The 17135-nt window shown below is 42.5% G+C and overlaps 2 protein-coding genes across 2 annotated transcripts; one reads left to right on the plus strand and one right to left on the minus strand.

Moving 5' to 3' along the window:
- Positions 1 to 3348: 3348 nt before the first annotated feature.
- On the plus strand, positions 3349 to 17135 carry fbxl13 (F-box and leucine-rich repeat protein 13; the record flags this gene model as incomplete). Its single annotated transcript, XM_083916403.1, has 17 exons — positions 3349 to 3448; positions 6664 to 6773; positions 6866 to 6964; positions 7734 to 7829; positions 7935 to 8070; positions 12157 to 12209; positions 12481 to 12581; positions 13104 to 13233; positions 13722 to 13820; positions 14395 to 14515; positions 15087 to 15249; positions 15655 to 15774; positions 15867 to 15990; positions 16074 to 16154; positions 16475 to 16609; positions 16704 to 16867; positions 16943 to 17135. The coding sequence occupies exons 1-17, from the start codon at positions 3352 to 3354 to the stop codon at positions 17133 to 17135; spliced, it is 2022 nt and encodes a 673-aa protein (XP_083772529.1). The 5' UTR covers positions 3349 to 3351.
- Positions 8183 to 13304, minus strand: LOC310949643 (leucine-rich repeat-containing protein 17-like). Its single transcript, XM_083917143.1, has 7 exons — positions 13174 to 13304; positions 11654 to 11822; positions 11100 to 11576; positions 10769 to 10983; positions 9352 to 9507; positions 8708 to 8849; positions 8183 to 8624 (listed from the first exon to the last, which is right to left on the minus strand). Exons 2-7 carry the CDS (start codon positions 11776 to 11778, stop codon positions 8342 to 8344), a joined length of 1398 nt encoding a protein of 465 aa, XP_083773269.1. The 5' UTR covers positions 11779 to 11822; positions 13174 to 13304; the 3' UTR covers positions 8183 to 8341.

A 17135-nucleotide genomic window follows, 5' to 3' on the forward strand; every position in this document is an offset into this window, starting at 1 on the left:
TTTGAGGTGTGAGAAATGGTAATTATAATTATTCAAATTAATCTTAAGCACAGTAGTGTCCACAAACAAAGTAGCTTAGTTTTTCCATACCATTTCCTCTGTTAGTTGAGAAGTTATGATCCTCCTTTACTGTTGAATTCCTTTCACATTGTGAGATACAGTGTTTTTGTATTTATCCAGCGGATACGGTGCATAGCGGGTGTTTGATAGAGATTCTTTGCCCTTTACGTAGCCGCTTCTGGACTTCACAACATATGAGCTCACAGGTGGTGACATGTTGGGGCCTGTTTGAGTCGGAAGCCTTCTTTTGTTCCAACGTTTCCCCCAGATTTTATTTAAAGTAGGAGCAGAAACTTTGGATGCAGCCTGCCGTTTAAGAGGCCAGTAGACCAAGTTGCGGGGTTCTTTCATAACCAAATTGTCTGGGTGTTTCCATGCTTGGATCAGTTGTATGATGGACTTTGGAAGGCCGGCTCTGGTTGCACCCTCATAGCCATCATTTAGAGAAATACCTCGTCTCGGTGTGGAAGAAAACGTGCTTAGGGGATTTCTGCCTCCACCTTTATCAGAGAATATATTCTTAATTCCAAAACTACGGGGCATGATTTCATTGCCAACTTCTGAAAAGTGTCTCTCCGATGCTGAAGACGGAGCCAAGTTAGTTAGAGTGTTGAAATTAGCACCATCTCCGACCTGAGACGAGACGCCACTCTGGGTTGAATCCAAGCTACTATAAATGGGATTCAGGGTGTTGTCAGCTATTTGTTTTTGCCCCCAGTTGGCAGAGACTAGATTCTGCTGGGAGAGGTCTGATTTCTCATCATTGGTCTGGGCAACTACAGCGGAAGCACGACCAATACCAACCAAATCGCCTCCGAGATTGCCGTCATTTTCGCTTGAGCCGTGGAGAAAACGTTTCACAGGAAACATGAGGGAGAATCTGACTGGCTGCTTCCCGTTGAAAGCTTCATGCTGAGCCTCATGTAGGCTACTTGTTTGAACTCCCACATGACTGATACTCCGCGTCGAAGGGTGTTCAGAGCTTGAAGAAACAGCATTAGATTCGGGCAGATGGGAGGTGGGAGGGTACTTTAGATCTTTTGATTCCTTCCCGAGAGCGGGTTGATATGCCTGAGATGATTTTGGCCGATAATCTGGGATGTAGAGTTGATCTCTTGGTGCACTAACATATAAATTGTTGCCATAGGAATTCAAAGATGGGAGCAGTGGAGCAGACAGTTCATTGGCTGGAGTCGCTCGACCTAGCTCCTCCCTTTGGAAATCTTCACCAAGAACAAAGCCACCGGATGGTTTCTGATACTCTGGTAAAGAGTCTTCACTGCGAGAACTGTATTCTGGCCGATGGATATTCTTCTCAGAGGTCCGAGGCGTTATACTGGATGTCTCACTTGAATAGTCGCTGAAATCTTGAGGTGGGCGGTTTGGAGGGTTGACAGGGGGCGCAGTCACATGGCCACTGTAAGATAAATCCTCTCCAAAAAATGAGATAGAAGGTATTTGCTCGGGGAGCTCATAGCTTGTTGACTGAGCACTTGAGGGAACATCAAGGTTTTCCCCAGATATGCCACCACTGTCAAAACTCGCATAATTGCTTGAAGCGTGCTCTGCGGCATCTAGAAGATGGCGTGGAGAGAGAGCAGAGTCTTGGCCGTCATAAACACTGGTAGAAATGAGACTTGCGGTGGAGTCGACAGGTTCAGAGGGGTGTTCACTTGGCATTTGGTAGTTGGCACCCTGTTGATTTTGTTCAAATGCTGTATTCATACCGGTACTCCAGGGTTCACTTTCACTGGCGTCATCATGGGCAGTGCCTTCTTCTGCAGAATTAGTCGTGTCAGACTCAGCATTACGAGCGAGCTCATTTTCCATAGTTTTCCGTGCTGTTTGAAAATGATTACTTAAGTCTTCTCCTGGTATTAAATAGGAGTTCTTCATTGTTTCTATAAACCCTTTGAGATCTTTCATTGAAGTGAAACTGCTGCCCTTAGGTTTATTTTGGCTGTGCTCCTTCACTAAAAGGCCAAAGGGGTGTTTAACACCAGAACCATCACCCTCATCTGGGTCTGGTTTGCTTTGCACCATCTCTTCACTGAGGTCAGTATTGAAGCTAGCATCCTCACTGTTTTCATGGTGGACTGGTTCTGCATGAGGGGAAACAACGCTCTGGTGTGTCATTCCTTGCATCTCCTCTTCTGGACTGTCAGAGTCTTGGTTTGTGTCTAAAGATGCTCCAGAATGAAACTGGTTTGATGTTGGTGGACCAAGCACGCCTGCATTGCTACGGAATTCACCATCATTGAGAGAGTATCCATGAACAACATTGTAACCTATAAAGGGAATAGACACACATTACATTTAATTCATATGGTTGAACATAATCAGGAATAAAACATAAAATCTTACCTTTTTGAGGAAGGAAACAAACACAGCCCCATAACAGCAGAGTACAAAGCCAAGAAACCCTGGAAAACAAAGTTGTTTCAATGAAAGAAAAGAGTAATACAGGCTACATTTAGCCAAGGATACACTTGTATTTTATTTACCTAAATAAAGGAGCCATGACAGTTCAACCACAGCATCCACGTGCAGCAGCAGCAGCAGCAGACTGTTAAGTGTCAGAGCCTGTGATTAAAACTACCTGCCCAGATAATAAAAATCAGCCAGGCTCTGTCCTTTCTTTCTCCTGAAGGTTTGAGAGCGAGGCATGATAGGAAAGGTGCAAGGAAGGACTTCAGATTCTGCTCACACTGACTGCAATTAGTCGATTGTAGACAGCTGGTGCTGTGGGGAGCATGGCGCAGTCCAGAAATTAAAAACACCTGTTGTCTTCCTCTTTATGTGCTTTTGTGAATCCATGTTGTACGTGGCAGATAGGAAGACGCACTCAAATAACATTTCACACAGAAAGTTAAAGCCTATGAAATCAATCCGTAAAGATATTAATAAAATATTGATAACACCAAGTGACTCAGCTGTAACTCTAAGCAGAAATTTGACCCATGTGAAGGAAAGTCCATAGTTTTCTCTGGATCATTGTTAACACGTTCATGAGAATATTCAGTTTCACTCGTCTGTTGTTAGTGCGGACTTCTACACCATTGACCTTTTGTCTTGTCTGAATGTCCAAACCAGCTTCAGTTGAGAGCATCATTCGAAAAAATAAACGTATTTGAGATTAAACAATATTTGTAATGTTACTGACCCCTGTGCTGTTGAGTAAATGCGGGTTTCTGCCAGTCTGCCTTTCCACTGAATTAATGATGAGCTGTGTGGAAGTGGAAGAGCTTCACTCTGCAGGATAAGAGAGGGACCATAGAGGTGGCTCTGCAGATGGACACGGCAAAGAAGCACTATGAGAGGAAATGTGAGCAGGTTGCATTCACCAAATGGTCAAACTGGGTAAAATTACACAAGAAGACACAGGCTGGTAGGTGCTTTGCTTAAATATTTCTGAATGAAAACTAATGTGACATGAGGAGTTTAGACTGATTTTGCTTCCTGTGACTTCTTTATATACAGCCAGAAAAAAAACATGCAGTGTGGTTAAAGAAATGTGCCCAAACTTAGTCTTTCCTCACTGCATACACCCACTCCTGTGACTCATTTTGTCCCCCGCTCTTTGACTCTGCTTTTTAAAGCTAAATTTGTCTTTAGATTGAGCAATACCATAATATTGTTACCATAATTTAGCCCACAGTATCATCTGCTAAAACAGATGCAGAAATGTAAATATTTGTGCTGTTCAAAAGTGATGGATTCGGGTGGCTTCCCTTAGACCAGGGGTGACAAACTCAGGCCCGTGGGCCAAATCTGGCCCGCAGTGTAATTGTATTTGGCCCGCAAGATCATATCAAGGTTCTATGAGAGCTGGGGCCTGTTTCACAAAGCAGGTTCAAAAAACTCTGAGTCTAACCCGGAACTCTGAGTTGATCTACTCTGAGATAGGAAACTCTGAGTTTTCGGTTCCAGAACAGCAGATTTGCGTTAGGTTGATCAACTCAGAGTAGTTTGACCTGGAGTTAAGCGCGTGCACCACAAGTAAAAAAAGACAGCATCAATGGAGCCCTGATTCGACGAGTCACCATGGCAACGGGGAAGCGAAGGGCTACGCTACAACTGGAATTGGAAATATTAATGCGCTCATACGGAGAGTTTGAGCAGGTTTACACCGCTGCTGCAGCAAAAGAGAGGGAGACGGTGCGGGAGAACATTGCGGCTCGGGTCAGTGCATAAGTTTAAATGTAGTCCTGTTGCAATCACAGTAATATCACAGGGGGAACTGCATGAGTGGGAACCTATTAGTTTATTTCATTTAAGTGCAACCCCGCGGGGGAGAAGCGCAGCTTAAGATGAAACATAAAAACATTTTTCAAACAGGTAAAACCTCAGCACAGTCTCATGGCGACGCCTCATTTTGAGCAGGTTTTACATCGTAAAGTAAATATTACCGTAAGTGGCTGTTTTTTATACAACATATCAATGTTGTATAAAAAACTCCCATTTGCAAAAAAAACGCAGCGCAACACACAATATCTGCTGTGATGTGAGAGCATTACTGGTTGTTAATGTTGGAAATGTAAGGAGGGATGAGATGGACTGTGACATGAAACGGTGTTGTGCCGTATTCAGCCCCCTCGCATTATAGGTGATATTCTGGATCAGAAGGCTATATAGTACAGGAGTAGTTTATATACCGGTAACCCAACTAAAAGCACACACTTTTGAACCTATGAATTGCAAGAAAAGCTGGAATTATATTTAGAAACGCTGAGTCAAATACATTCAACTTGCTCAAAAGATCCATTTCATTCATTTTGTAATTATGGCTGCAGTATATTAAGGACGTCTATGCGCGGTCTGATAATCATCTCCCGACGAATATTTAATTCTCTTTGCGAAATGCGTCACCTTCATCCACGGGATCGTTATCAAAATGACACGCCATGGTAGTGTAAATATTCAACACTTAATATAACTTCTAATGTAGGCCTACTGAATGACTTTTATACTTTGTATACAAAAACTCCCGTTTGCAAAAAAACGCAGCGCAACACAGAATATCTGCTGTGATATGAAACGGTACCGCTCAAACAGAGAATTGTCTGGAAATGCAAGAACATCTATAATCAATAGTCTGATAATCATCTCCCGAAGAATATTTAATTATCTGCGCAGTAATGCTGCAGCTTCATCCACGGGATTGTTATCAGAAGGACACGCCATGGTAGTGAAATAGTCGCCACCTAATATAACTTCTAATGACTGATGTTTGCAGTGATTTTCTGAAAAAACAGACGACAGAACTATACTACGCCAAAACTCGCCCGCTGACTGAATGAATGAGGAAATGAAACACCGTGTGTGGCTGAAAGAGGGCGGAGACAGAGAGAAACTCAAGGTTTTCTGAGAAAAACCTGGTCCCGACCAGGTTAGTTTCAGAGAGCATGTTACCATGGTAACTGACCGAGAGTTTAAGTTACCTCCCTTTGTGAAACAGGCTAGAGTTACCCCTCTGTCTCTGGTTTGAGTTACCTCCCTTTGTGAAACGGAAAACTCAGAGTTTCCCTCATTTCAGGGTTAACATACTCAGAGTTTTCACTAAACCTGCTTTGTGAAACAGGCCCCTGGTCTATGAGTATAAAGCACATACACAGCTACTTTTCTGTTGACAAACATGAGCATCCATGCTACCAGTCTCTTCGGACAAACTTCATCCATCCCTCCCCAAAAACGACCAAAAGAAAGGTGGAAAACAGGAGCTTTCAGCAGCGGTGGGAGGCAGATTATCTGTTTATGGATGTAAAGACCTGTTTGTCTCGTCTGCAGAGCCACTGTGGCTGTAACAAAACAATATAAAATAAGAAACACCACGACAAGTTCAAGGACCTGCAGTGAAAAGGTTCAATGTTACACATCTGGAGAGAAGGGAAAACATGCACATTTGCAGTTTTTTTTCTTTTTTGTAGATATTGAGTTTGGCCTGGAACTTTGTCCCAGTTTTTAAATTTGGCCCACTGTGAATTTTAGTTTGACACCCTGCCTTAGACGAAAGACGTCAATATAATTTTTACACTTTTCTGTTTAAATATATCCATTTTGACTATCCCTATTGCCTCAAAAGATTTTTTTTTTCCCTATACATCTCATTTCTATTCACTCAGAAGCTCTGCTCAATCACTCTTTACACTCCCACACACTAATAAACAATCTAGTAAAAAAGTGTTTATGTTTATGGCTCCCTTAGACATTCGATTGCTTTCATTATTTTATGGGTTTAAAGATAATTTGACTTTTAGCCTTAAATCTGATTGTATATGTTTTCAGTAACTCATCTTACCATGTCACTGTCTATGTTTATACTTATATGTAGGTCTACGTTTTACTCATTGATTCCTTTTTATTTATTTTTATTATTATTATGTATTATTATGTTAGTTTAATGTTCTTTGTCTGTATAATTGTGCTGCTTTTAGTTTTTTTCTGTTCTATCATTGTATCTTTTACTGCTTTGTCTGTATTGTGTTTATCAGTTTTGTTTTGAAAACAAGTTAGTACAACTTAAAGGGTTTATCCCATCAAATGAATAAGTTTCAATATATATGGACTTTTGAAACCAGACTTAAATTTCTTTTAAACTTAAAGTCGCCGTGGAGAAGCTTGAGAGACTTGTAAACGCTGGCCGCCTTAAGCGCATCATTGCTGCTTGGCGTAATGTTGCAAAGGACTCAAAGAGGACAAAAGAGTACTTTAAGGTAAACATTTTTTAATTCAATGGAAAAATATATATAGTGAATTCTACCAATGTCCTAAATTTCTTGGTTTTCTGTTTGTGTGAACCTGGCAGAGGTTGGAAATGGGGTTTATAGAAACCGGGAACGAAGTCCACCATATCAAAGAAGGATGTGACGGACTCTCAGCGCTCCCTAGCAGCCTCTCACTGAAGGTACTTCCTGTTAAATTACCCAGCATTCATGTCAGCCACACACAGATGATAGCCCTGGATTTAAAGCTGTAGCAGCTTCACCTCTCTGTTCTCTAAGCAGTCGGCGATGAGATCATACCTGTTACATAAGACTCCAAGTGGACTCCACTGTAAACATGCCTCCAGTCTCTTAGAGGCCAGTTGATTAATGTCAGCTGAAGCTCATTACGGTCTAGTTATCTTGTCAACCATTACCACAGAATGGGTTGTGTTTATGGGACAACTCTCATCTGTTGCTGTTAACTTTGTTTGCATATCAATAATAGTGTTTTTGTAGGAACTATATCATTCTTGAGTTCTTTCGTACCAGTGGCTCTATAGTTTGTAGATATACTAAAAACTCCAGTAAACATCTTTTTGACCCTGTTTGCACTCACCAGTCATAGCCCCTGTTTGTTTTGGATTCAAATTTGCCAAAGTGATTGCAGTGTTTGGCTTTGTTTGCTCTGGTGTTTCTGTCCAACACCTCTTCCAATAAATAGTGCTTCAGCATTACTATGTTTGGACAAAGAAAGAGGCTGCTTGTGCACTTAGATCACGCTGTCTTGCAAAGTGGTGAAGGTGGCAGTGAATCCTGCCTGTTCGGATTTGGGTGTTTAACGGTCCCCTTGACGATGCACATCATGCACATCATGCACATCAGCACCAAAGTGACAGCTGGTTAGTATTGGTTAAATAGATAGAAAGAAAATGAATATGTCTACACCTTTCGTGATTGTTTTTTCTGCAGATCCTTCAATATTTAGAGTTGCGAGACAGGCTGAATTGTGCTGAGGTGTGCTGCACATGGAAAGCCATCATCCAGTCTGGCACGCTGTGGAGTCAGGTCTGTACTGGGAGATTGCTTTTTGGATTTAATTCACAGTGGTGTTTAAAGTTCTAGCGTCTTGAAACAGCAGTGTACATGTCCCCTAATGTGTGTCCCTGTTAGATCAACTTCTCTGTGGAGAAAGACTGGATAACAGACAGCACAGTGAAACAGATTCTGCAGAACCACCGCCCATTTGTGATCCATCTCAACCTGCGGGGCTGCACATCTCTAAAATGGCCCAGCTTTAAATGTATCAGTGAGTATTGCACAGATTTTTTGTGTGTGTTTTGTGTGCGATGAACATGTTTCACTCAGCATTGACCAATACAGATCACGATCTTATGGTAATAATGAATCAAAACAGTGACTAAGTTGGGAACTCTTATATTTTTGATTAAAAACACAACAAACATTAAAGCAACACTGAGAAATGTAGTTTCTTCATCTGATACAGACGGGTTTATGATATTGAAAGGAATTGAAAGAAGAGAAAACAAAGAGCTTTTGTAAAGTCAAATTTTCACTTGTCAGGACAGCCTGATGATCTGGTATTTCTGCGGCGTTCTCAAGTGGCTCGGCTCCAGCTCCTCCTCCAGCTCTCCCTGCACTTCCATTGGTGTGTTCCACAGTTCAGGGTCCGTTTGGTCTTGATCCGTTCTGCTGTGTTTTCTATCCTTTGGACACTCTCTGTTGTAGGAATGCACATAGTCCGCTACACTCTCCCCAGTATGTTCAGGGGGGGAGCGACACAGCAGGCCAGAGTGCCTCACCCCAGGGTGCAGACGCAGCCAGTACGCTATGTAGTGGATGCTGGAAAAAAATGCATCGTTTTAAATGATTATTTACATTTGTCTAAAGAAAAAGAATGCAAACATTTGAGCTGATGAACCCACCTATAGTCGCACACCCAGGGGTTATCTCCCAGTTTTAGATGTAACAGGAAGTAAAGGTCTTCAAGAACCCCGTACTGGACAAAATGCAGGCTGTTGTTGGACAGGTCCAGCTCACGAAGGTGCAGCAACCCAGACAGGGAAGCTGGGAGAGAGAAATGAAAGGTATACAGCAGCATAGTATCCATTCATCCATTTACCTCCTGCTTCTCTCAGTAAAGTTATATTTAGAAAGACCTGTTGCTGTTTATTATTTACCAAGAAAAGTAAAAGCCAGTGATGCAATCAAACTCTCATAGGAATGCACACACTTGCGTTCAGTTTGTGTCTGAATCACTTAAGCAGAGAGATGACTTTATGTCCGTAACCCTCTCAGCTTTCCCCACTATAAATAAAGCCAATACTGTATACACAAAAATGGCAGAATGCCCGCTGTCTCTAAAAAGGAAATATGGGAAACAGAAGTCAACAGAACTTGTATAACTTATTCTCAAACTTTGACCTTCCATATGTTATCCATCAGCCAAGGAAAAACACAACTTAGTTTGCTCAGGCTTTCATCGTGGATATTACAGAGGATCTTAAGCACATACTGTAAGATTTACTGATTGATATTAATATGCATGCAGTAATAATAGCACATATACCTGTCTCAATGCGCTCCATGTTGTTATGACTGATGTTGAGGCTTCTGAGGCTCCTTGCTCCTTGGAAATCTCTGGCTTTAAGATGACGGATTGAATTATGGGATAGATCGATTTGAACGACGTCCTCTGGAATACCTGTGGGCACCTCAGTTAGACCTAAACACAGAGAGGGAGGCGTTACTTAAAGGGTTACTTAAAAACACAGCATTACCTTTGCCATAAAATATAGCTGTGCTTCAGTATTTTTCCTTTTGTTAATTAGAATAATGTATGTTTCTTTTATCCCCAAAGACATTTAAGTCAAAAGCAACAGGACTTGGTTGTTTGTCTTGGAAGACGTTTAGTCCCAGCCTGGTCCTGTCCAGTCCCAGCCTGGTCAGATGTGTACATGAACTGATGAAGCCTCTTGGATGAGAGGTGTAACGTCTTCCAAGACAAACAACCAAGTCCAGTTGCTTTTGACTTAAATCTATTTGGGGATAATGATGCCCGGGACAAATGAGAACATTCACAGGCTTTTCTTTTATCCCATCCAAATTTGTTGAACCAAAGAAATCCTCTTGAGTTTCCACTCTTAATAATCCAAGTAAAGACGTTGCCCTGATTCATGCTCGGCTTCATCCATAACCTCAACTTGATGCTACAACTCAAGCTGCCTGCCAGTACGAGGCCGATAATAGTGACACATTATTTGCTTTTCTTTTTTCTTAGGCAAATTTAAAAGGCTTTTTCCAGGTTTTGTATTCTGAAGTATTAGCCCAGCTTTGTTCAGCTAATTTTTTCCAAGTTGTTCATACGGTGACACATGACTATAAAGTAGAATTAGTCACAGGTTAAAGCAGCAAGCAACATAACCTTGAATAGAAAACACCTGCCAAAGCAGATGTGTCTCTTTTCCAATTTTGTATCTGGCCCTGAAAATCCCTTGACAAATGGAAGTTTATTCATTCCAGCCATGCAACATTAAATCATGAGCATACTCTATGACATGCAGCGACGGAGGTATTTTACTTAATCCCACTGTTGCATAAGAAAAATGTGTGCTGAATCTTTAAAAACACATTTAGGATCAGGGTAGCTGCCATTGTACCTTCACATTGTGCCTACTATTGTTTAAATGTTGAAGACAATGTGAAGAACGACCCTATCGCCTGCCTTTCCTACTTCATCACCCATGGCTGTGCAATTCAGAGGATGAGATCAGCACGTTCACTTTGTTGTTTCAGTACAGTTTGTTTTTACACCGGATGCGAACTGAACCCGAGCAACATGAACCGTACTTGAGACAACCTTTTCATGTACGGTACAGTGTTCACACTAATCAAACTACCTGGAATTCGGGGTCAAGTGTACTCTGATCCACGGCAGTGTCCCTGAATTGAAAGCTTCTTTTTAAAACAGCTGATTGTGAACTTGCCTCGGTTACTGCAGTCCATCCGTATTTGGGGAAACAGGTAGGTATGGCAGGAGGTGGTGGCATCTGGTTTTGTTCGAATTGGAATGGGCACAACAGGGACTGTGGCGTCTGTTTGGTCGCCCTGTGGGTCATTGGTTGGGTCTTTCTCCTTACAGAGTAACTCAGGGTCAACCTGCTTCAACTTCATGCCTTTAAGTCTGATGGGCTGTGCACACCTACAAGAGGCAACAATGAAATCAGAGGTGATATTTGGAGGCTGTTGTTGAGAACTAGTAATGACTTGGAGCAATAAATCACTCTATGTCAAACTTTTTATCGTGGAATCACTCACCTGGCATGATTTCCAAGATTACGGTTGGTTGGGACCTGAAGGGTGCGTATGAGACTGTCCATCGGGCAGAGACAATCCCATGGGTTATCATATAGACGTAGGTAGCGAAGGTTTGGCATGGTGATGAGCGCCTCCTCACTTAGTGTTCCCAGGCGGTTGTGCTGCAGCAGCAGGGTTGTAAGGCGTGTCAGGCCCTGGAAGGCCCCTTCCTCCACTAAAGAGATCTGATTCTGCTGCAGGTCCAGACTGGTTAAACTCTCAAATCCAAAGAGGGCCCCATCACGAAGTACTTTGATCCTGTTGCGTGCTAGAAGGAGGTGCTTTGGTTGTTTAGACCAGGTCTGTGAGGTGGGAATGGAGGTGAGGCGTCGGTCTTGACAGTCTATAAAGACGTCTCCGGATTCTGTCATCTCTGAGCAGTCAGGCGCCACAAGCCTGGAGGGGCCTGCTCTGCTGTGACGCCCAGCACCTCTCACCCTGAGAAAAGGATTCACAGCTCGTCACAGTCTACAAATGGTCATAAGTAGTGGGTAAAAAAACAAGTAAATCCATACCTGTCCCGTGTGAGTTTGTGTCTCGCTCCTCTGAGGCCTCTGCCCTTCCCTGATCTTTTCATCTCGGTGGACGGGAGCAGGAGGAGCAGCAGTGAGGCTACAAGTAGAGAGGAGGACACGCGCATCCTGTGCCCTGCAGGGATCTATTCAGTCTTTTCAGTAAGAATAGCTGGAGACAAGCAGGATTTTGAAATTAAAGTCCTACGAAAAAAAAGGCTAATGCAAACAGAAGCAAGGGGTCAAAGGTGAACGGTGTTATTGTTGATGGAACACAGCTGCTGCTTACCCTGAGGACGAAATAAGAGCACATTATGTAAGAGAAGAGCCGTCTGGGAATGTATATACAACTTTGAAAGAAGGCAGAATACTATGACTCTTCATGTTGTCCGTTAAATGCTGTCATATCTGTTTTTACATCACAACTTAAATTTTGTATCTCTAAAAGTGGACAACATAGTTTGACAAGCCATATTTCCCTTTTTTACCACATTGTATTTTCATAGGTGAATGCAGAAATCTCCAGGAGCTCAACCTGTCAGAGTGTTTAAATGTTACAGTAAGTAAAACATTAATTAACTAATGGAAAAAATGCATAATATTCATATCCTGTGAGGTACAGTTTACCGATAACTAGTCTTCTATTAAAACAATTCAATATCTATTAAATTGAGTTTAATTAATTGAAGTTTTAACAGAAATAAAGGCAAGCAGTGTATTTTTCTGTAAATGCAATGTTGATTGTGATATTGCACTATGCCATAAACACAAGTACCACGTGCATTGCTGAGAGGACTTGAGGTCACATTAAAATCTCTTCTCTTTAACAGGATTTAATGGTTCAGAGATTGGTGGAGGGCTGTCCCTGCCTGCTCTACTTGAACCTTTCTTGCACACTTATAACAAACAAAACTCTAAGAGAACTGTCCAGGTAAATCGCCATGTCTCTGGATTTGTGCTTTCAGATTGAACAGTTTGCGTCTTCCTGGCCTCCTGCCCTTGGTTCCCAGAATTATCTCTGTTTGTCCCAGTGTGCTGCTGGCTTGTATTTCACATCAGAGAGCAGCTTGGTCTGTGCCAACTTAATGATTTAGAGGCACAGATGTGGCACTCATAACATAACGTCTAGACTGTTTGATTGCATCGATGATAGATTTGCAGGTTCAACGGTATTCAGTCATTAGCTTTCGCTCCCTCATGGGGAGTAGCTTTGTGCAAAATGTTTATAATATTTCCCCTATTTTACCATACAAGAATTTGAAGAAATATCGTCTGTAAAATCAAAATACAATGTTGCTTTTTCTGATTACTGATGCATTCCTTGCAGAGTATGTATTCATATTTGCACTTTTGTCAAAACAACAAAAAAACAACAAGAGAAATCTACAGAAGCTTAAACATAATTCATCCTCCAACTCATCTTTAAACCAATCTAATAATTGATTTTGAACAGGAACTGTCCCAACCTTCAGTACCTGAGTCTGGCCTACTGCTACAGATTCACAGATAAAGGGTTCATGTACCTGACCACAGGGAGCGGCTGCCACAGTCTCATCCACCTCAACCTGTCCGGCTGCACTCAGGTCAGTAGGTATTCTCCTCTCTGCACAGTCACTTCACTCAGCTTCAACTGTAGTCAGGACACAGCTTTTTTGCCTTTTTGGAAGTTCAGCATTCAGTCCACCTTGGATAAATGTAGTCACTCTGTTTCCACGTGTCTCTGCTCGTTTCTGGCTGTGCTCCGGTGACTGTTTTCACTCAGTCAGGGCTCAGAGCGAGTGAACAAAAATTCTAAAGGAGAGGGAGAGAAGAAGGCAGCTGAGGCCAAGAGGAGGGTTGGGTTTATACAATCAACTCTGGCCCACCCTCTCACCATGTGCAGCACACTCCATAACATAACACACATGCATCGCAATATAAAACGCACTTTTCCTCTGGGAATGTGCATTAGTTTGGTTCCAGATGTTTCACTTTATGGGGCCCTGAAAATATGGGCAACAAGGAAAAACTGCGTCCAGGAGAATGATTCAGATTCCAGTGTACACACACATTTTCCCCTCTCTTCTCCCAGATGACTGTAAATGGGTTCAGATACATTTCGGCCGGATGCCCCTCACTCAAGGAGATTGTGATCAATGACATGCCCACGCTGTCAGATAGCTGTGTGTTGGTAAGTTTGTTCATTTCTAACACGGTGCAGGTTTCATAGAGGGTTCCCATCCCAGCTCTGAAATATTAGACAAAGACACAGAAAATAAGGAAAACATTATGAAATCATGTAAGCAAACTTATTTATATTGCATGGACATCAGTCACAAAGTGATTCATGTTAAATAAATAAAACAAAGTAAATAAAGTATACAGTGAGACAGACGTAAGTGCACATTTAAAACATAAGATGCCACATGCTACCTAAATGCCTATCTAAACAGATGGGTTTTTAGTGTCTTTTTAAAAGTCCAAGGACCTTAAGTTTATTGGGAGACTATTCCAAAGCATAGGGTAGAACGACTGGAAGGCAAAATTTTGTCCAAGGAACACTTAAAAGCCCCTGGTAGAGGACCTAAGAGCTCCACTCGTAGTTTAGGGGTGCAGAAGGTCACAGATAGACTGTGGAGCCATGAAGGTGAGCAGCAAGATACAAAGGAATTTACTTTGACAACTCATGCACTTTATTTTCTTTTGTCCACACCCTTCACCACTCACAGCAGAGACAAGTTCTGAGTCTTGATCTTTTGTAACAGGCGCTATTTGCCAGATGTCGCTGTCTGTCTGCCATTTCTCTGCTGGATGCTCCTCATCTTTCCGACGTCGCCTTAAAAGCCATCGCTGAAGTCGGCAAACTGAAGACTTTTAGGACAGAGGGTGAGATCTTTTTGTATTCTGCAACACTGGCGTGCACCGGCAGGGGACCAAAACGTGTGGTAAAATGCCCTCATGGCAGCCAAAACGCATGTTAAAGTGCCCTCTAGTCACCAAAACGTGTGCTGAAGTGCCCTCATGGTAACTAAAACGTGTGCTAAAGTGCCCTTTAGGAGCCAAAACGTGTGCTTAAGTGCCCTCATGGCAGCCAAAACGTGTGCTAAAGTGCTCTTTGGGAGCCAAAAGCGTGCGAAAGTGCCCTGAGCCAAAACGCATGCTAAAGTGCCCTCTAGTCACCAAAACATGTGCTGAAGTATCCTCTAGAAGCCAAAACGTGTGCTGAAGTGCCCTCATGGCAGCCAAAGCGTGTGCTAAAGTGCCCTCTAGGAGCCAAAAAGTGTGCTAAAATGTCCTCTTCAGTGAGGCGAGGACGCGCTATATGTGCCCTTTTTTTTCCTTTTCGCCCCCGGCCTTCAAAAAGTCTGTGCACGTCACTGTTTTGCAACGTCTATCTCCACATACAAATAAAAAGATCCAGTTATTCTGTCTTTTGTACACCCTATGTGCACTTCAGGTAACAACCAACTAACAGACATCAGCTGGCAGGCCCTGTGCAGCAGCTCGCAAGGCCTCCGCAGGCTCCACGCTGCAGAATGCTCCAGAATGACGGATGCCAGCCTGAAATCTATAGCCAACCTCAGGAACCTGCACAACCTGGACATCTCACTTTGTAACAAGTGTGTCCGCGTGTGTGTGTTTGTTGCTGCTGTAGTTTTAGATGATGTGCTTTCTTATGGTCGAAACCTGTTAAAAACACATATTTTAGCCTTTTTTTAACACCATGTCTTGAACTCTTAATCCCACCTTTTCTAATGGATTTTCTACCTTTTAAGATATTGTATGATTTGCTCGATCATTTTGGCTGCTTCTCCTGTTTTTGCTCCTTACTTTAGTTCCTCTTATTTTCTTCTTGTTTCGTGTTATAATGCTCTTAATGGTTGTCTTCTCATTTTTATGCTTTTAATGTAAAGCACTTTGAGCTGCATTCTTTATGAAAGGTGCTCAATAAATAAAGTTTATATAAAGCTATTACTTTTATTATGACTTTGCATGATGTTATGAGTTCACTGTTTGTATTTCAGAGTGAGTGACACTGGGATCCAGTATCTAACCGAGGGTTCCTCATCCTCCAAACTGAGGGAGCTGAACATCAGTTACTGCAGTCACATCACTGACACATCCGTCATGAGGATTGGACAAAGGTATAAAGTAGAACTACACACACACACACACACACACACACACACAGACGTCTCATTGTGGTTTGTTAAATAGTCTTTATTTCATTTATCAGGTTGTGTAAACTGAACCATCTCAACTTGAGTTATTGTGAGAGCCTGACTGATGTGAGTCTGCGGTGGCTGAGTGGCAGCTCTGTCTGCTCTCTTGACATCAGCGGTTGCAACATCCAGGATCAGGTATTGTTTCTGACGCTCACAAATTCCTGAGGGGAAACCAAATGGTGGCGAATAGTCTGTAACTTCATATTTGTATTTTTAAGGGGCTGGAGGCTCTTGAGGGAATTCGCTTGAAGAAGTTTGTTATTGCTGAGTGTGTCTACGTCACAGATGTTGGCATGGAGGTACAAATCTAGCTGGAATTTCAATGCATGGCCATCTTTTAGAACAGTTTACTATTTTTTGAGGGGTTCAAGTTTGCTTACTTTTCCAGTGTTTGCTAATATCAACACCAGAGGGGAAATAAACATTTCCCCAAACAGTTTCCAAGAACTTCCAAAAAAAAGTCAATCATCTCCTCCATTGTTGTTGTTGTTGTTGTTGTTGTAGTTTCACTGACTACTAACAGATGTGAACTGAAGGACGCGCGTATGTTCCTCTCCTCATTCATTTTTCTCATCAGTCCACACATTTCTCTCGTCCCTTTTGTTCCTCACGAGGGCAGAAGCTGTGCAAGAATGTGAGAGACCTGGAACATGTTGATGTGTCTCACTGTGTAGCTCTGTCTGACCCGGCCATCAGAGCGATTTCATTTTACTGCAGGGGTCTAGTCACACTGCGGATGTCAGGGTGTCCCAAGGTATACACAAGCACGCATACACACACACTTCTCTAAAGCCTTTAAATGTTCATGTCATGCCAAATGTTTTCTGCTTTCTTCTGTCCTGCCTCAGATGACAGACATGGCAGTGCAGTATTTGACAAGTGGATCTCAGTACCTGCGACAACTTGATGTAAGTGGCTGTGTTCTTCTCACAGATCGCAGTCTCAGACACTTAGAGAGGATCTGTCCTCCACTCAGCTCCATCACAATGATCTGCTGCTGCAGCATCTCCAAGTAAGACACGGTTAATAAAAACACTGCAAAGTTAAGAGACAGTTTTTAATGACAAGAGACCGTTTGTTCAATTAGGGTGGCCGCCTTAAAGCTTCAGCCACGTGTGGAGCACTGGGAGCACAGCAATGACGACCCTCCATACTGGTTTGAATACAACCGAGGCCAAAAAGTGCATCCAATCACAAGATCGATCAAGACTGAAGACACCTGGGAAGTGGTGGAACAGCACTCAGCGTCCACAAGAGCAGCAAGTACAGAGAGGATATAA

The sequence above is a fragment of the Echiichthys vipera genome, assembly GCF_963691815.1.
Source record: "Echiichthys vipera genome assembly, chromosome: 7".
NCBI classification, from domain to species: domain Eukaryota; kingdom Metazoa; phylum Chordata; class Actinopteri; order Perciformes; family Trachinidae; genus Echiichthys; species Echiichthys vipera.